This window comes from Falco rusticolus, chromosome 2 (genome assembly GCF_015220075.1).
Source record: "Falco rusticolus isolate bFalRus1 chromosome 2, bFalRus1.pri, whole genome shotgun sequence".
NCBI lineage: Eukaryota > Metazoa > Chordata > Aves > Falconiformes > Falconidae > Falco > Falco rusticolus.
The window spans coordinates 45,821,983-45,842,938 of NC_051188.1; the positions used below are offsets into that span (position 1 = coordinate 45,821,983).

A 20,956-nucleotide genomic window follows, 5' to 3' on the forward strand; every position below is an offset into this window, starting at 1 on the left:
CTGAGAAAAAAGCATATTAATACACTCTGTAACATATGAAACATTAAATCTAGATGTACAGAAACCATATACCTTAATACTGCCACTTATGGCACAAGGAGCCCATTCTCATGTGCCAGTTTCTAGTATTCAACCTTTGGAGATGCACAATGGTAGAACTGGCTGTGAAAGCCCACTAGGAAAGATTAGCTGTGAAAGAGTATACATACAATACAAAAACTTTAGTTAATTATAAGACTGTTATTCCAACCAGCACCTCAACCTGAAACAATGTTTGTAGCAAGCAAGGTAAGGAAGAAAAAGACAAAAATGCAACCATGTATTTAAGAGGTGCTGCAATGGAGCAAGTTTTCAAAGTAAACTAAGGATGTGGAAGACAGTTTGCACAAAAGGATGTCAGTACCAAAGACAATATTACTGATATATCACATGTATTTTCCTTAAAGACATAGTCTTTAAATTACAGGTTTGGTGAAACATACATACTCATATGTCAGGAGAATTTACTAAGGAAACATTAAAATATTTTGACCAGGAGGAAAATCCTAATATGTGAGGAAAACAAAATGACCCCCCCATAACTGATGGTTAACATAGCAGAAACACAAATTCAACACAATTTTTTTAAGTATGCAGGAAGCACATTTACTACATTTAACACAGCTAGCAGCGAGGAATGGTAACTTCTTAAATTGCTCCAGCTCCAGCCTAACTTTAACTGCTCATATTTGCCACCTAAGAGACATGCCAGAGCAGACAGTGTAACTGAAACTTTAACTGGCATTTCCTGTCAGTTTAAAAACAAAAAAAAAAAGAACACCCAAAACCCCCACCACAAACCAACAACATAAAAGGAAAGAAAAATATAGAAGTTACACACAGATGGCTTCATATCAGTAAGTGTAAGAATCCCAGGGACATACAGATTAGGAATTCTGAAGATTATGGAGCACAGTAAATCATATTTTACCTGAAAATTTCCAACAGAATGCATCTTTAAAAAATGAAAGTCCAATTCCAATTTAGCAAAAATAACTTTTTGATTATTTCTCTAATTGCTAGCTGTAGCCACTTTGAAATAAATTAGAGAAAAAAATAATCAGTCACTGGTTAAAATATTAAGCAGAATAAACCACGATCATTGCAAATCTAATATGCTGATTCCTCTCCTGTTCCACTTAGGACTTACTCACTTATGTTTGCATATTAAAATTTCAAATTCTTGTGAACTTCAGCAGACTATTCAGACAATGTTTGCTGGTTTAAAGTGGAAGAGATTTCATTATCCGCAGAAAAAAACCCCACACAAAATTAATGCAATGACCACACATGGATTTAATTCCTAAAAGTATAACACTTAATACTTGAGCCAGACATATTGCTGCTGCTAAGAACTTTGCCGCTGTATAGATACCAACACCTATAATCACATTCCCACAAATACTCTCTTCGTTAATCCCCAAGCTGACATTCAGAAAGGACAGATTATTTTAAAAGTTTACAGCACATTAAATACAGTATTTTGGATCATGGATAAGCAGCCAAGATCCTTAAAGGTGGCAACGCTATCAAGTGACCACCAACCATCAAGGACTAACCTAACAATAAAGGAAAATGATGTAAACTCTTGCCTATGCTTCAGAAGTATCTACAAGAATGCCAAAATAGGAATTGAGAAAGAGGCAATAACCTGCTGTCATTATTATTTACCTCAGCAAAAAGACACTTCCTGAGACAATTACCATACGAACACTAAAACAGGCTTAACCAATAATGACCAAAGTATTACAGCTAGATAGTTAGGTACCCCATACAAACAATTTAGTAACGAATTGATTATGCTGAGAATACGTCAATCTTCTCCACAGCTGAACATTCAGAATGTCACTATTTAACAGTACAAACACCATAAGCTGCTGATACTTGGCACACAGTCACACAAGCACACTCTCATAGCTAAAAAAAAATAAAGTAGCTTAACAGTTTTTTGTAACTTCTATTCAATTCTGGTTTGGCCAATAACTGAACTTTTAACTGAAGAGCAAAAGGTTCCACATAGTATTATTATGTAATCCAAAACAATTCATAGGAGAACCCACACACACACAACACAATACTATCACATTCACTAACTCCTTTTCAAACTACAGCCTTTCCGTCTAAATGAAGGAGCAGGACACACACAAATGCAAAAGACAAAGGTCACTTTTAGCATCACTAGAGTTCTAAGGCTGCTTCAGCCTCTATTTTTGTGAAAAGGAAATGTTTTTCTAATATTTCACAAAACCTAAATATTCTTATGGATTACAGGGTTGGGTTTTTTTACATTTTCAAATTGTTTATATCAATTATGATATATTATTTATATATATACACACAAATAAAACAATCATCTTAAGTCTCTCAACATAATATTGTTAGTTTCTTTCCAGCTTCTATTATGTTTTCTACACTAACATTCATGTCAGACTAAACTACTACAGATTTTTAAAAGAACTACTATGTAAAAACCATTTTCCTTATCAGAACATAAGGTGAAGAAGGTAAGTAAAAATACACAGGTTTAGTTGTTAGTTAATCCCCATTAACCAATAGCACAATATAGTACTAAAACATTACTGTATTGCAGCTAAAAAACCTACATCAGACAGCAACTCTTACCAGCTTTGCTAGCGCACATTAGCTTAATGTAAGACTCAGCACATCAGTTTTCCAATGAAATAAAACTAAGTTTATGTAAGAACTTAAACTTTTTTTTTTTTTTAATGACATTTACAAAATTTAAGAATTGAAAAACAGAGGAGCGGAAAATAGAACAGAATATTTCAGTTGGAAGGGACCTACGGAGCAAACTTTTCCCCAAGAATAAACAGGAAAATGTAATATGTAATGCATAATACCTCACAAGAAACACTGCTATCATTTTGTTAGTCTTTCCGTACATAACCTTTATTTTTTCAATCAAAGGAATACTTCCAAACTTTCTACAATTATGATTTCATTTTTAAAAAGCATCAAGTCCCAAAGAACAGCCTACAGCTTTTGTGAAAGCTTTAGAACTTCAGAAATTCAGGCTTTCTGATGTGCAGCAATCAAAATTAACACATTTCACATATCTAATTTTACTACACGTTTTCTATAAATACTTTATAAATAACTTGGCATTGCAAAAGTGTTTCAGTAGTGCTTCCCCAATACATTTTGAAAAAATACATACTTAAAAATTCCCAGGGCCAAATAAGCATTGCATTACTGAGCATAAGAAGGGGCATAAGGGAAGACTTTGTGTCAACTTCAAAAAGTCTAAAGACTAACATAATGATCAATTTTCTCCAAAGGATATATAATTTACAACTATGAGTGTGGATGAGCTAGCCTACCTCCAAAAATTTATCATCCAGTAGAAAGAATCACTGTAAAATGAAAGAAAGTTGGCTGCCTCTTCTTCATCCAAAACAGCTGGAAAACCAGCCATCTGATTTCTGGTTAATAACAGAAATCTTACATTCCAGTCATCACTGACATTTTCCTTGATCTCAATCAAGCCACTTCACAACACTGTATTTGTTTGGTATTTTTGTCCCCACAATACAAATAGAAGCTTTTCTACTCTGAAGGATCTAAGTTAAAAGAAACAACTTGAGCAATAAAGTAACGAACAAAAAAAGTAACTCCCCAAAAGCATTTGTATTTTCAAATGGTTAATGCTTTTAAAATAGTTAAAAGAATGTTTCTACTAAGCTTTATGCAGCAAACAAATTAAACACCTGACAAGCTCAGTAGGATATCTTCCTTTAGTAAGGAACATACAAAATTTTCAATATTAAATATTATTCAATAAATACTGCTGCAATTCTGATACCTAATGTTACCACAGAAATCCAGATACAGTCCTCGCAAGTAATTTAAAGTGCAAATGGAACCAAAGAAGAACATATTCAGAAATGATTCTTGGATCTGCATGATACTACTCTTAGAGTTACTAATTGTTGTCCTACAGACAAAAAGAAAATTATCTTTTTAGTAAAAATCAGTTGATAAGCTGTAACAGACGAGAAAAAAAATCTTTGAGTATGAAATTACTGTCATTTTAGAGTACATTGTCATTTTTATTTTAAAATCTCAAGTTAGTAGAAATTATGTAGAGAACACTTGCATTACAAAAACAGGTCACACTAGCGCCATTACAGATTTGTATACCTATCCATATTTGACAAAAAGTTTCACAGAACACACTGAGCCTAACTGATGCTTCTGGTATTAAGTACCTACATAGGTAAAAGAAGACTAAAGGGACTGACAGTTCAGGGAAAACCCGGAGATGCACAAGAGCTAACAGCAGCAGTTCAGCTGGATAGGGATGTTTGTCAGGATTAAGTTATACAATAGAAAAAAATGTATATTTGAAGACAACAAAAATCTGAAAATCAGAAATACCTCACTTTGCAAACACAAAGCTTCAGGATTGAAACCTGTTAACAACTTACATGACTACAGTAACAGAGAGCAGACTTCCAGTTTCGTCCACTCAGAACCCAGCCTATGAGACAACACTGCAACATGAAGTTTGTATTTGCCCTCTTGAAGAAGCTCACGCTTCCTATTGGTGTTTTACAGACTTTCATGGCTACACCAGCCATTATGCCATTACTAGTAATTTTCATATATTTCAGCCACAAAGCAGAGACTACAAACTAGGCACACTCAGAGTAGATTCATCTTCCAAACCAATCTCGACTTGATGAGTAAATTTCCCACTGCTAGTAGTACTGTAACAGAGTCTTAATAGTTATCTGAGCAAAGATGGTTGTATGTTAAATTCCAGGATTAGATAGCTTTCATAAAAATATCAGGCTGGTGTTAGCGACCAAAACAGCAGTGCTTCGCTACCTCTGTACACAGATCTTTGCACAACCCTTCACCTCACGCTGTCACAAGCACAATCACAAGGTGAGCCAGATCAGGGAATTAGTCTGGATTACAACAAATCATTTTTGCCAAGTTAATTTTAACCCAGAGCAAGTCTCTAATCTGTTACTGCAAGAGGCTATATAAATAAATATGTCAACGTGGCAGGGGGAACAAGCACACTTGACCGAACCGCCTCTTTTGGAGAACGAAGCGTTCATGACACCGCAGCCAGTATCACATGAGCAAATGCAAAGCGCTGCTAGTTCTGTTTCAAAGCCAATTACTGCATCCTACACAACACATGATATTCATCACTTTCAGATAACAGCCAGCACAAACACCTTGCAAATGTGATCTTAATCTTACTTGTGACTTTCAGATAGTCTTCACAAGTTTAGTTTCCTTGTCTATGCACAAGCATTTTCATGCTGCTTTTTAATTCTTCATAAACATTACAGTCAGGTTTTGAATAAAAGCATTCACTGAGGCAGTCACTGGTCACACCATGTGCAGTGCAGAGGACAATTTTGCAGACTTGAAGCAAAAATTCTGTGTCGACATACTGCAAATAATTCTTCAAATTAGTCTTCTTGGAGCACAAGAAGAATTTTATTAATGCTCATAAGCCAATTTGTTTAGGTGTTTAAGCTACTTGAAGACATTTTTCTAGCGACAAACACTCACTGATGGATTGAGAGGCTTCAGATTTTCCATACATATAAAAATCAAGTTAAGACCCTTGTTATAAACTATATTACCTTAACCTCCAATTATTTTAGCTGGCACTGTTATCTACCGCAGCAACCAGATGCAATCAGAAATCACTTCAAAGCATCTCTTTAGAAAATGTTTGGAATTTTCATCCTTCTTGTAAAAAAGCATTTCTGACCATTTCTACTTAAGACTACCAGGTAACTGAAATTCTCAAACCTTAGATTGCAACAGCGTGACACCAATACAAAGAAACAGTGGAGATCATGAGCTTTACCTTGGCTGCCATCAGTCTGATACGTAAGATGCTGGGGGTAAGTACCAAGAGGTAACAGACAACTATCTGATTATTAAATATTCCTTCACTGCTAAGTCCTACAGCACACATTGGCTGTATTCACCAGCATTAACTAGCTGTCATTTACTTGCTAACAGCTTAAGATAACTCCTTTCCTCTGTACAAGGAGTCTGGCTTCTTTGATTTGCTCGAAGATGACATAACATAGCCAAGATATATGATTAAATCTAGCCTTCCAGAATAAAGACATACACTAACTGCAAATGTCACTGTTCTTTTTAACTGGCATTCTCATAAGAATCTGCTAATAAGAAACAGAACCCCAAAGAATGCAACCTATGGTATCTTAAAAGTAATTATTGTAAGAACATCAACTAAAAGAAACATTAACATTTACACCCACCTAGAGCTAATATTTTCTACAATTTTAAGTACAAGAGATACCAATTGAATTATCCTGAAACCAAAAAACACAGAGGACACAACGAATTCAAAACTACAGACACATTAAGGCAAAGTTCAGACAAATAGCTGAACACCATGGGGCAATCGCGGGGCTGATTTCCTTACATTTAGTGGTTTCCTTACACTTTGCACTTGCAGTCCCAGGATTAAGTAATAGAAAGCTCAAAAGTAGAAAGAGAAGGTTTGAAGGAAAAAGGCACGAGCACTGAACCAAGGACTATATGGGGTAAGAAAACACAGTTCTACACAGGGAAAGAAAGAACTGCCATTTCCCTATCATACACTGAAATCGCTCGGTATTTGCAAAGATACCAAACGCCAATGTTAACAGGCCACGCTTCCCGCATTTGCGGGAACAAATTGGGAAAGTTATGTTATTCTTTTAGCTTCTCCTGTTAATTGCAGTCCTGGGCACAGCCTTTGGGGCGGGGGGCGGGCGGAATTCAGCCCTGCCGCTGCAGTCCGACTGACAATCCCCGCCCAGACCGAAGAGGCCACCCACCCAGCGCTTCACAACCGCTCACAAACTTAAACCCAGGGTGCCCCAAAGCTCTCCTCGCGAGCCGGCCACCCACACCCCAGCTGAAGGCCAGCGGAGGCCGAGAACACAGGAACGTGCCGGTTTCGTGCCATCCGCATCCCCTGCGGCCTCCGGTGGGAAACAATGGGGAGCGCCCGGGCACCGCGGGGGGACCCGCCCCTCGCCCCCCTCACGCAGAGCGGCCACCAGGCCGGGGCTCCGGGCCCCGGCCCCGGCGTTCGGCCCCGCCGGCGGGAGGGGCGGCCCGGCCCGGGGCGGGGGGTGCGGGTAACGGCCGCGGCGGCCACGCGCGCCGCCCGCCGCCCCTCCCTCCCCCGCCGGCACCGCGCGGCGCCCCCGCCCCGCCTGTCACACGGCCAGGTTGAGGGGAGGGCGGCGACGCGTCCCGGGCGAAAAGCGGCAGGAGCAACAGGCACCCTGCTGCGGCCCCGGGACTGGAGCCCGAGGGCCGGCCGGCGGGAAAGGAAGCCCCCGAGGGGCACCGTCCGCCGTGGGGGGCTCAGGAGCCGGGTGGGGGCGGCACACCCCTCGCACACACCCCCGCCTCCCCCTGGGAAGCGCTGCTTAGGGGACGCAGCCTCCCTCCCGACACGAGGCCGCCTGCAAGGCGGCAGGTTACCGAGAGAGGAAAAATAAGGCATGGCAGCCAACGGCTGCTCCGCACGCGGCAAAGCCCCGGGGCCCCTCGCTCGGGCGACCTCGCCAGCGAGGTCCGCGGGTGCCTTGCGCAGCAGGCAGCGGCGTGTCTCGCTACAGACCGCGGGCTCCGGCCCGGTTCAGTGGCACGACAGGCCCCGGCCAGAGCGAGCTCTACCCGAGGTCTCAACATGGACACCGTGAGGAAACGCTCCATCCCCCCAGGCGGCCGCGGAAGGACGCGCGGAGCGGGGCTTCACACCGATACGGTCCGCCACAAGGGCGTGACGGAGCCCCCGGCCTCCGCGCTGGGGGAGGGGAGCGTGCACAGGTAACTCCCCCCGGGCCCGGGGAAAGCGTGGTGGCAGCGCCATCTGCACGGTAGCGCCGGCCAAGCTAGCGGCAGGGCCCGGGCGGCGGGGCGGGGGTGGCACCTGGGCAGCCGCCGGGTTACATCGCCGCCCTCTCGGTCCCCGGAGGCGGCCACATGGCAGAGGCAGCGGGGCAACCGCGCTGCCTGACAAGGGGGCCGGGAGGGCGGCGGCCGGGAGAGAGGCGGCATACGGCTGCCAGGAGGAGGGTGCACGCAGGGGGCCGGGGGAAGGGCCGCTCCCAGCCGGCGGCTGCCCGTCTCTCCTGGGAGAGAGCTCGGCGCGCGTTACCTGCCCGGGTGGCTTCCCAGCTCCCGGTCGCTCAGCGCCGCCGTGTAAATCTTCCGGTATCTGTCGGCTAGGGCCTTCCCGGAGAGCAGCAGCTGGTAGCGGCTCCGGCAGCCCAGCGGCTGCGCCGCCAGGGCGCCGGGCAGGGCTCCCAGCCCGCCGCCTGAGCCCTCTTCGGGCCCCATGGGCCCCGCCGGACCGGAGCCGCTGGAAAAGAAGAAGAAGCCGCCCTCGGCCCCGGTACAGGCAGCGACGGCGGCTCCCGCAGAGGCGGCGGCGGCTGCGGCGCTCATCCCCCTCCCCGCCCGCCCCCTGGTGGCTGCGCTGCCTCCCGGCGCGACGCGGACACAGGCGGCTCCCGCTGCCTTCACCGCCGGGGCCCAGCCATGGAGAGGCCGCAAAAGCCGCCGCCGCCGCCCTGGAGGCCGCTCATCCACCCGGGCCGGGGCCGGAGGTGCGGGAACACCGCTCTCCTCCTCTCAAGCGGCGGCTCTGGGGCCGCGGCTACCGGCCCTCTCGCCTTCCGCCCCGGCCGCAGCGACGGCCGCCGCTCCCTCCCTCCGGCGGGCACGCCGAGCTCCGGGCAGGACCGTGTGCCTCCGGGACGGGGGGTGGGGGGGAGAGAGGGGGGCGGCCGCTCGCTTCCCCCTTCCCGCTACGGGGGGTGGGGGAGAGGGGGGGCGGAGGCCGGCGGCTGCCGCTTCCCCGCTGGAGTTTCTCCTCGGCGGCGCCGCCGCCCTCTCTCCGCACAGCCGCCCCAGCTCCCTCCGGCGGCCAGCCCGGCCGGCGGGCGCATGCGCCGCCCGGCCCCGCCCCCCGCGCGGCCCCCGGGAAATCCGGGGCCGAGCGGCCGCCCGCACCTGCCGCGCCGGGCGAGGGGCCGGCGGTCGCCCCGGGGCCCGCCGATGCCAGCGAGGGGCTCCGCGGTCCTGGCCGCCCGGGGTCGAGCTCCGCCGGCCCCGCGAGGTTTCGCTCGGGGCGCGCTCTGCGCCCTGCCGGGAGCGCGCGCCCGCCTGCCTCAGCGCGTGCCGGCGTCCCGCCCCGCTCGGACGAGGCGCCGGAGCCGCCGGTTTCGGCCAGGAGAAGCCGCGGCCGCCCCGCCGCGTCGCGTCAGGCCCCGCACCCGCGCTCCGGCCTGCGGCGGGGGCGCCAGGGGTCTGCTGCGACCCACCGCGGCGGCTGAGCCCGCATGCCCTGTGCCTGCGCTGTGTAATGCTGGCTGGGCAGGATCCTTCCAGGAGCGATAGCCTCTCGCTTGCTTAAGGCAGAGGTCACTAACTCCAGCTGCCAAGCTGGGCCGGGATTTCCTGAGGCTGGCCTGGTTTGCTGCGGGATGCCTTACCGGCTCGCAGAGGGCAGGGGAGGCGGCAGCAGGTGCTAGTACAGTTCATCTTGTTACGTTGTTACATTACTGCCTTTCAACCAATTTACTTTCTTCACATCTGTTACATTGTTACCTTTTATCAGTGGAATTGCGGCCCTGCGGTTTTGCCACATTTTCTAATACTTTTCCCAGCTGGGAGCTGCAGGTGTACAGGCCAGAGTACTTGTTACTAAAAAAACCAAACCAACAAACAACCGAACAAACAAAAACACAAACATAAAACCCCAACAAACCCAAACAAGCATACCAAATGTGGCCTGGGTTGCAGTCTGCAGAAAACCGTCATCCAAAGAAGGTGCATGCTGTCATATTTTTTTTTTTTTTTCTTCTCCCCTCCAAAAGAGGGCCTAAAGAAAGCTTGGGATTCCACTGACTGTGAATACAGATACATTATTTTTGCAAACAATTCTGCATAACAGCAAATATAAGAGAACCATCTTTCTTAAGCTTGTGTGTTGCCCACCAATGCTTAAGCATTCAAGCCAAATTTCAAGTACTTTTGTTTTTTTACAGAGAACTGGGGATGTCAAACCCAGTAAATTCATACAGGTTTTCTCAAAGGTAGCTGTCCAGGTTGCACAATGACAGCTGGATTACTGCCATCACTGAAGAAAAAGCTACACCCTGAATGAAGTCAGAGACACCAGAGACCATCCAAGAAGTATTTAAAATAGTAACTACATAAAAAGCTTTCAACTATAATTCTTAAGGGGGGGGGGGGGGGATAATCCATCACTGATAAAAGGAGCCACAAAAAAACTAGGACCATGTCTTGTGGTGCTAACCACCACCAAATCATATTCCCTCTGAGAATCAGAGTAATATGTCTTTGTAGCTCCTTTTTTAGGGATTACCTAAAATCATTCCTACAGGAAAGAACCAGAAAAAAAACCCCACCAAACCAAACAAATAAAAAGAAAAACAATAACTCCCCCCACCTTTTAGCTCATTTTTGTGTTAGGCTGTAAACTGCTACTCTATATGCAAACAGTAATTTTTCCTTCACCAAACACACACAGCCTGACAAATGGTGTAACACTGTCACATTTCAAAATTTTTCTTCTTCACTAATGCTGTTTAACCATCTTAATGTATGTGCAATAAATGCTAAGTGCTGGCAAACTTTTATGAAAGTGATGCAATTTATTGCAATTCTTGCATATTGCTCCAAACTCTGGAATTTGTCTGGGCTTGTGTTGTACCCAACACAGTGTGGTAAGCATTATTCTTTGCAAGCTGCAGCTGCTACTCCACATCCCTCTTCTTCTGAAATCTTTTTGCTTTTGGGCAGAATCTTGCAAAGTGTACACAGTACAGAGTCCACCTTCCATACACTTTAGCCTGTGACGAGCAACAGTGTTTGACAACGTAACTAGGATTTGCACAGCAAAAATAATTCTGGACCTTCAGATAGTCTACCTCCAAGTTCTCTTCACTCAAAATATGAAGTAGTGTCCAACTTGTGAGGCTGTTAATGGCACCAGCTGGGTGGGAGCTGGATGTTCAGTCCTCATTCACAGCCATATTTTAGCTTGTGGTTTGGTCCTCAGAGGAAGTCACCTTTTCTTTTTCATCCTTTTAAAAATACGATTGTGATACTCATATTTCATATTCTTTCTCTGAGACTGATTCTGAGCAATAAATACCAGTACTGTGCTATGTAAGAACATTCAGGAGTACACATTTGTCCAGAGCAGCCTTATGCTAGATCCGGTATTGACTATACTCCTGTAGTTAGCATAAAATTATTACAGGTTCAAATTTTTTTGTCTTCTGTGGTGTTTTTTGGGTTTGGTTTTTTTTTTTGGGGGGGGGGGGGGTTGTTTGTTTGTTTTTTTAAAAGTGGTAGTTATAGTTTTGGGGACTCTGTTTGCACCAGATTAGCCCTTTGCTTTATGTAGCTGGAGTTTTGGATCTAGCAGTATATTTGAAAGATGATTTTTTTATACCATTAAAACAAATTCAGTCAACTGAAAGCTACTATTAAGTGCTTTGCAACCAGAGTGTGTCTTACATCTGATAATACTGAACTCTTTTTCCCGTTTGCTAACATCTGCTTGCTGTTACAGAACGAAGCACTTTGTCAGTCAGCCTCTCCCTTTTCCGTTAAGGTGGGGTTTTCAGCAGTTGCATTCATTTGCTTGGCACCTTTATAAATGAGTGTCAGCAGGACAAATGGTTCAGAAGTCATCCAGAATCAGAATCTGACAGTCTGTCCTGCTATCACTGCTCACATGGACCAGGATTATACAAACGTGAGTTTCAACACAGTAGAACAAGAATTCCCACCAGGTAATTGGAAAGCTCCCATACCCTGCATGATGGAACATAAAGGAAAAAGTTCCATGGTTTCATAAACTAACGATTTTACTTTCAATTATATTTCCAGGCCTTTTTTTAAAAAACTTTAAAAATATGATACAACCCAATACAGTAATTTCTTCACAAGCAGGCAGGGAGTCTGGAATAAGATAACTTCAAAAATACGTGAACTAGACAGTTCACATATCAAATTGCAGCCAGTTAGTTGTAAACCACAGAATTCAGTACTTCTGCAATAAAACTTGAAATTTACAAATTTACTAACCAGGTGATTTAGAGTTCTTTGTTCACTTGAAGCTCTTACCATCGAATTTTCTCCACAAATAGGACTTAAACCAGTAATAAGGGGGGGGGGGGGGGGGGCATGTGTGTAATCTCTTGGTCACTAAGCTTCTGTCACTGTCAAGGTATGTTGTGAGGCTGTTGATATGATTAGTTAAAGGGACAGTTTTTCATCACGTAGATAACTATTTTGGAACATAGTTTCAACAGTCCAGGCTGGATGGGGCTTTGTGCAACCAGGTGTAGTGGAAGATGTCCCTGCCCATGGCAGGGAGTTGGAACTAGGTGATCTTTAAGGTCCCTTCTAACCAAAACCATTCTATGATTCTATGAACAAAGCTAAAGTCTGGTTTCTCATTCTCACTCTGTAATGTACATCTATCTTTGAGTTGTCAGCATTTATTTTGAGACTTCGTTACTGTTGAGGGGGGAGACATAAGACATGACAGACCACAAAGCTTTACAACATAATTCTTGTCCTGTGCTTTTCTAATGTAAGGAATTCGTTAATGATAAAAAGCACAGGGCAGGTACTATACCACCTCCATATTAGAGACAAGAGCTTCTTCTCCATTCCTGTAATGGAGATGCTTGTTCCTCCTTATCCAATTGCTTTCCAGGTCAGATAATGGCACCAACTTCCATTTATTCACATTTCATTTCTATATACAGCAGAAATGAAGGAAAACAAAGCTGATGTATTTAAATAATAAATATTTTTACAAAATTAAAAAATTTAACTCTCCAAATGTATTCACTTTGTTGTGTTTTTTTCAAGTCAAGTTTTCCCTATCTTATTTATAGAGACACTCTAAAGGAAAACAAATGAACAAACAAAACCCACCCCATTTTTAATAACTGGAAGTTACTTAAAACAATTTTCTTGAACAGCTGTAAATTAAATAAAGCTCTTTCAGGCTTCGGGCTGGTCTTAAAATGCAGAGTCCTGGGATTCAGTTAAATTAATAGCTCAGTGAACTTTTTCAGCTATAAGTTCAAACATAAAGAGACTTTCTACACATGAATTATCACAATGAATTTTACTGAACTCCAAGGTCTATGCATACACCTGTTGATACACTAGCCACATTATTCCCTGTGGGATTTTATTTTTTTTCCCCCTGTAGACTTATAGTTATGAAGGACTACTACATTAGTCACTTGACTGATGATTTTCTTACTAATATGTATCAGTAGGGCAGCCAGAAGAAACTTCCCATTTCAACTGGTTCTGAGAACAGGCACTGTTCCTCATATTTATAGGAGCGTATTGTAAACAGTTAAACCAAGAGGCAAGCATGCAACCCACAATTTATTTAGATTCTGCTTAGATTTTGATATCTTTCAAAGCATTTGGACAAAACCTACTTGGCCATTATTTGTGGGACATTCTCCGTCTGCTTCCATGCTAGACTCTACACCTGAAGGCATGGATTTTGCCAGTTCTGCTATAAGGTACTGCAGTTTCTCATACAGTTTAATAATGTGCTTATAGTACATTGGGAACTAAGTCTTTGTTCCAGAGGCTTGTGACTGGCCTGGTAAGGCAGCGAATGGATCTTACCCAACTGGCTTCCTCAATCCTTGCTCTCCGTTCCATTCCCAATCCCCTAACTCAGAATTAGGAGTCCATTTAATTCTTTTCTTTTCTCCCCGAAATTCTTGTGCTAGCAGTGGCTTTGATCACCTGTAGAAGCACTAGAAGCTGTGCCTACAACAGTTTGGAAGGCTTGTTTTGGAAGAATTTCCCTCAGATCAGCATCTGCCGCAGATTAATCCAAGTCCTATTGCTGTTGTATGTTTTACCTTCTTTCCTTTTATGTGCTTTTTCTTAAAACTTCAGCATGTTTTACATAGAGGCATCACTTTTGGATACTCTGTAGTCTCATATCTTACAGTTCAGCATAATTTGATATCTGCAGATGCAGGATCCATGATCCATGAACTGTTTATAACATGTAGCATTTGCTGTGGACAGATTATTAGGATCACTGGATCACTTCCTTTAGTTGGAAAACTGGGGGGGGGGGGGAGAAATGTGGGTATTTTCCTAGCCAGTGTGGCACATGATGTCTCAGAGGACATCAGGAAAGCCTCTGCAAAGTCACCTTCTGTCTGCAAGAGGTGCATTTCAAAGCTAGTAGTCTGAGTGCATGACAACATGCTACTTTCTGTCATCTTTGTTTCATTGAGTCAATTTCCTTCTATTTCTTTGTCTTTGATATGGAACATAGTTCCAGCATTCGTTATTCATCTTCTTTGCTAACCTTTTTATAAAAAAAAAACCAGGGCACAGATCCTCCCCACTAAGACTTCTGTCACATTTAATAACACATAAACTTTAAAGCCCACACTGCTGAAGTGTCTTCTCTCTCTTTACTACCAGCTTAGGCCCACTGAGGAAAAACTCCTCTCCATTGGGAAGTAAGTCCTAGGTAATATAACCAAATTGACCTGTGTGACTTGTTAGGCCTGATCAAGGGACCAAGTACTGAGTGAAATATAGGATCTTTCACTTCCCTCCGTCATGTGCATGCACGACACAGGTCAAAGCGGAGCTATGTGGCTCTGTAGTTCAGAAGCTGTGCAAGAGTAAAGTCCACTCCCATTAGGTGGGGGTGATTTTCGAAGACCTCTCACCTCTGGGGGTGGCGTGGGGGGAGGTGGCCAGGAAGTATGTTCTCAACTCAGAAAGAATGTTCTGTTATCCAATCATTGTAGCAGCATACAAAGAACTGACTGGTACAGCTTCACCAGGTTAGTTTAATGCTCATGCTCCCTGTGGATGACCTTGAGAACAAATCATCTGCATCCCATACAACATCTTACACTTCCCAGTAAGTTGTTCTGGTCACCTTAAATGAAAAGTTATCTTCATGTTTGTATGGTTTTTCCTCTGATATCTTGCTCATTTTTTTTCCTGTTTCTCACGGACTATTTAAATGTATAGCCATACCTGAGATACAAGAGGGCAGCAGATTAAAAAAATAATTTGTAAAAAAAAAAAACCACAACCAAAATCAAACCTCCACAGCCTCTTTATTCACTTATTTGAAGAAATACAAGAAATATAAACTCTTTATTAAAATTGAGGACTTGAATCAGAGTCCTTCAGTATTTCATATTTGGAAGAAGACTATAATCACTAGGATAGTGGATCCCTAATGAAGGAACATCCACTGAGCTAATTCCAGGCATACCGTATATCAGCCTGTTTTAGTGTGACTAGTGAAAATATTTGCAGAGGTAAACTTAACAGACCAAGATGTGTTTGTCTCCATCCAACCCCCACAGGACTTTAGAACAACAGATGAGTAAAGAAACTACCTCCCCTTTCCCACTCACAAAAACCTGCCAAACATCTCTCTCATCAATTCCTTCAAAAAAAGTTCTCTATGGTGATATAAGAAAAGGAAGAAACACAAGGATATGAAGGATATATACTGCAATGCTGGAGAAAAAATATTTAAAGAGTGGGGAGGGATGAGAAGACAGCAGTTTAGGAGCCCTCTCTAGCTAGAATTCTTGAAGGTATTACAACAGGAGAGATTCAAACAATAATCTAGTTCCATTCACCTGCATACACACTAATAAAACAAAAAGAAACAAACACTAAAAACATCCAACCCAAACAAAAAAAAGCCCAAATCCCAAGGATCAAAAGAACAGTTGGATTATTATTTTTTTTTAATGTCAAATTGTATGATCTGAAGCATTCAACTTCAATTGCTCATGAAGAAGAACAGGGTAACCTGTTTGAACAGTGTCATGTTTTCAAGAAAGCTGCTTTTGAAAGTTACGAGATTCATATGATTAGCCTAACGGAGATTTTTTTAGAGCGTTTACTAAATAAATGAGAGTTCAGTCAGAGATATGCTTTTGGAAGACCGTGAAATCTCTAATTTGGGAACAGGTTGTAATATGAATCAGAAATTAATAAACAGAAGAAAATTGTCAGGTTTCTCCATCAGACTTAGGGAAAGTGTGGACTTCAGTTACCCAAGCACATCTGTATCTTAGATTATAAGCTCTGACAAGAAAATAAAATGATGTCACAGCAAACTGAGCTAGCAAAGTACAAAGATACATGCAGGGATTAAATGAAATTCATACACCAAGAGTCAAAAACAGAAACAGAAACACCTTTGCAAGAAGTAGAGCATATAGTGTGAGAAGAAGCAGACCTAAGCAACATTCTGCATTTGAACAGAGCTGCTTTGTTTGGGGGAACCAAAAACCACATTGAAGAAATCTAGGCAATATCCTAAAAAACCAATTTGTCTTATTAGAACATAATAAAACCCTCTTTGGACCAGAGTCGTAGCTATAGCAAAATTTAAGTGACTTGCTCAAGAACAGCTATAGCAAGTGACTGAAATGTTACTCTGAGTATGAATGGAACACATGCTCAGTTCTAATGTATATATTCATGTGTTTTTCAAGTGTCATTAAGAGGTTTAAGATAAAGAATAATTATGAAAGGAGAGAGGTAATATGATCAATCTTTGGAAAGATTCATACTGATTTGGATGTCTTTGAACTAAATATGACTTCTTGAGAAAGTGCCCAAACACCAGTTACAACCTACTAAACAGCCCTCGATTTTGCTATTTCTTTTAAAATAGCTTCTGTTTTAGAGGGAGGAGCACCCAAAGACAGAATAAACAAGAACCTTTGCAAGAGAGGGGTGGCTCAGGAAGGTAAAAACTAGAATTCCTGCAAATGGATAAAAATCACAAGGAATAAATGACAGTACAGTAAAAGGAGCTATGACAAACAAGAAAAGTAAGCTCACACCAAAGCACGATGGTACACACATACATACACTCAAAAAAATGTCTGCATCCATCAACATTTCTTACTTAAGACTCAAATGCCACAGACCCACCTACATAAAGTTATTTTCTTGAAGTACTTACATTACCTTGAAGCAGCCAGACGCTTTTCATTCCAGAACTTATGACAGATGTTAGGAAGAACTACAGGACTAAACATTTTAAAACTAACTGACCGTAAAGACAAATCCCAATAAGAACTCTAAAAGCCCTGGCTCAAGATTCAAAGATTTTTATTATTTCCGCACCCCCCCCCCCCCCCAACTGTCTTGGTACTTAGAGAGCTTTTAAAAGAAAAGAACTAGAATGCTAAATTTGTGCTAGTATCAGAAGTACAAACACAATGAAAACAATAATTACTCTGCAATTTTTTTAATGTCACTCCTTAGGTAACAGAAAGGACTGCAACCAAAGATCAAGTAGATTAGCTATGCTCTTATATAAAAGTAGGTCGCATTAAATAAATATTATTTCTCTAAGTTATTAACTAGCTGATTAACAAGTACTTCTTAAGATGTATCCGTATATGTGTTTTATCCTTTAATAGAATTTACTTCTACCACAAGGAATGCTTCTACCATTGACCAGATTGCAATTCCATTCGTATACTACATAGTAACTCAAAAACTAGTTCTGTACAAAAAACCCCCCAAACAACAAAAACACCCCCAGAAAGCTACCTGTTTTCATTTTTACAATCAAGTTACTTAGTAGTTATTTTCCTTAAAAGAATATGCTTTCTAATACCAATATTAAAAACCTAATAATTACTTCTGTTACACTTTTTTTTAATGAGAAACACAGCCACAAAAGTATATATGTGTTATATATATATACTTTTATATATATATATGTGTAAGTGTATATATGTGTATATATGTATATATGTGATAGCTTGCAGCCCTGTACAACTACTGCAATTCAACAGATAGGCTTTGTTTTGGAAACAAACAAAAAAAGAAAGTATTCAGTTCATCAAGCAGAAAAAATACTATTTCTATATATTTTTTAAACTAACTTCTTAATTTATGATTTATTGACTACTGAGCAGCTATAGAGCAGATGGATTATTAGCCGATTAGTTTAATTTTGAATTTTGGATGCTCTCCTTTTTAAAAAATGCTATAGCACCATTACTAACTAAAAAAACCCCCAAAGAACAGAAATACAAGAACGACACTCAGTGAAGTTTTACCAGAAATGAATCATCAGCTTTGTGAATGCTATGTCCTTTTGTCTGTGTAAAGCCATACAGACACAGGTATTTGAAGCCCCATACAAAATAAGTAGTCATATACAGATGGACTATCTCCACTTCTTTCTTTCAGAGCCACTTACAGGTGGTGTGAGACTAGAACTGTTTGCAACCTAGCGCTCAGAAATAATCTCGAAGTGCCATGTGTAACTGTTGAATTTGGGATGACCTGACAAGCCTCTTAGCACCTCCCTCTATTCAAAACAGTTACGGGAATAATGATTTTAAAGTAATGAAGTATAATGTAAATTTAGTCAGCTACATTTTGACGAAATTTTCAAGTAGTTCCTGCTCACAACATTCACGCTTGGAGTAAGCTAGAAGATTACTTACAACCCCTTTTTGTAAAAAGGGAAAGCTTATTTTATCTAATATTAGTCATCTAAAGGTTAGGCATCTCAGACTAATCTGGCTTGAAGTTTAACCAAATACATACCATATCTCAGTCTATCACTAGCAGCTAATAATCAATATCCTTCAGGCAGGACTCACTCATTTCAACCACCAATGTATGTATTGGCTGTGTTGCCTACACTAGACAAGCTCTTTCCATAGGAAATGAAAAGAGACAAGTATCTCCAAAGAGTAATTCATCACACCTGTCTTGAGCGTCTGTTCTTATGGTGGAATGAATTGCCCTCCAGAGGTGCCCACCATATTTTAATTAGAGCTTGAAATGGATAAATAGTATATAAAAGCTTTAGACATCTTTTAATCAGGCAGTTACGATGTTTTTCCAGTTTCTTTACTCATCCTGATGCAATGCAAAGTAGTGAAATATGAAAGTAGACATAGCTTATGGTGTTAAGTCTGTCTACAGTGGGGTGATGGAGCCATGCTTTTGATTTCTGCTGTTAGAAGGCCATTTACTTCTATTATGGGTGAACAAAGAGCAAGTAAAATCAAATATACTCATTCTCCTTAGCCCTTAAACTCTCACACAGTCATTTTCACTGAAGGTCTTCCAGCAACTCTTACCAACCATATTCCTTGACCTCCACAATAGAAAAAGTTGTATTTCAAAGTTAAAGAATCTTGCTAACCAGCCTCTGTTATTTTCACCAGTTCACCTTTAGCTGAAGCTATATCCTAGTGTAGTCCTCAGACCTTAATAGAAAGCTCCTAGTTGCAGCTTATCTTACTAATTTTCCATTGCACTTACACCAGGATTTATATATATATATATATATATACACATATATGTAGGAACTACTTTTGGCTGCTGTTTTAAGTTGCTGGGTCAGCTGATCCCATAACTTGTCCCAGTTTTAGGAAGTTATGCCACAGATTTCCTTTGCTTCTAAAATTTATACTTTTGTATATACTTTTTGACTTCATGAATTTCTAGAATTTTACTTCTGCTATGTTCTGAGAAAAATAGAAAACTGGGACTTACTTATTCTTTTCTGAACATTAGTTAACATGTTTATGCTTAGGCTGTAGGCCATATAGCCCCATGCAATTTTTAGATATATGTGAAGACAGGGTGATCCATCTCATGGAGCAGACTTTCCCCTAATATTAAAGAACAGCCTGGGAATAGCTGTTAAAAATTCAAGACCTTCAGAATTTTTTTACTTAGCAACAGCTCTATAAAAATTCTGATGAAGCTACTAAGGTTATTTTGCTTTGCAGAAATGCAGTGAGGGAAAATTTAGGTTTAAGAAGTTTGCTTTATTTGGGTAAAATGAACTGAATTATGGACATGCTCATAAATAGATGTTAACTTACTAGCAGAAGGACTCTAGTTACTATTTTAAAAACTTAGTTAAAGTCTAGCAAGGAAAGGAAAACTATATGAATTTGGAGTGTCTTGGATGCTTAGTAATTTGTTTCTGAAAGCATAATTTCAAAGTTATATTAGTAACTTAGCTATGGTGGTTTGGTAATAGACGCTAATATAAATTCAGGTTAAATGAGTGTAGCTAACAGTAGATAATCTAATGTTTTAGTATACTTTTGAAACTAATATGTTGGGTAATTTACAAAGTCTAAAAGGTATGAAGAGAATAGTAACCTATTTATTTGAAGAAATATGTTTCCCCATAAACTGGTTATTAACATGAAGCTGTACTTTTGCCAGGTCATTTTAGAGGTAAACAAGCAACCAGGCTGGATCTTTGATTCTAGCATTTAAATAAATTTAAACTTGCTCTTGATTTCTACCAGATTAAACTTGCAACTTCCTTTAATAATCTTAAAGTGAGTAGTCTAGGATGAATGCAGCAAAAGAAACAAGTGCTGACTGAGTCCTATCTAGGCAAAATTTGAACTGACAGCCAAAATTTTAGAGATTTAAACATTAGTTCTGGAAAAAGATGGATCAGCCATTGCTACGCTTTGGAAAGGCAGGTTACAGAAAGCCTCACAAGAACAACAAATTTAAACTGTTTTCTTATTGGACTTCCTTTCTGCTATACTAAATAGCATATAAGGCAACATAAGCTGTGGAATGTGAGGGTATGTCCCAAAGTCTGGGTCCAGCTACAAACTCCAGCTGCATTCTAGCTTCATGTCAGATGGAAAGCAAGCCTTCATCACCCTCCCTTTCCCCCTCTTGCTTGTTTATGAAATCTTAGGGAACACAAAGTGACGTATTTGTGTATCAACCATACAACTAGTGATCACAAACATTGACATGCAGGCATTTTTTTAGA

The 20,956-nt window shown here is 41.7% G+C and overlaps 1 protein-coding gene across 20 annotated transcripts in view; it reads right to left on the reverse strand.

Moving 5' to 3' along the window:
• MYCBP2 (MYC binding protein 2) overlaps positions 1–8,995 on the reverse strand; it is a 200,770-nt gene extending 191,775 nt beyond the window's left edge. For all 20 annotated transcript variants that reach the window (XM_037377066.1, XM_037377073.1, XM_037377077.1 and 17 more), the window contains exon 1: positions 8,225–8,995. In XM_037377066.1, coding sequence (XP_037232963.1) covers positions 8,225–8,514 — 290 coding nt within the window. In that variant the 5' untranslated portion in view covers positions 8,515–8,995. The remainder of the gene's footprint in view (positions 1–8,224) is intronic.
• Positions 8,996–20,956: the final 11,961 nt, after the last annotated feature.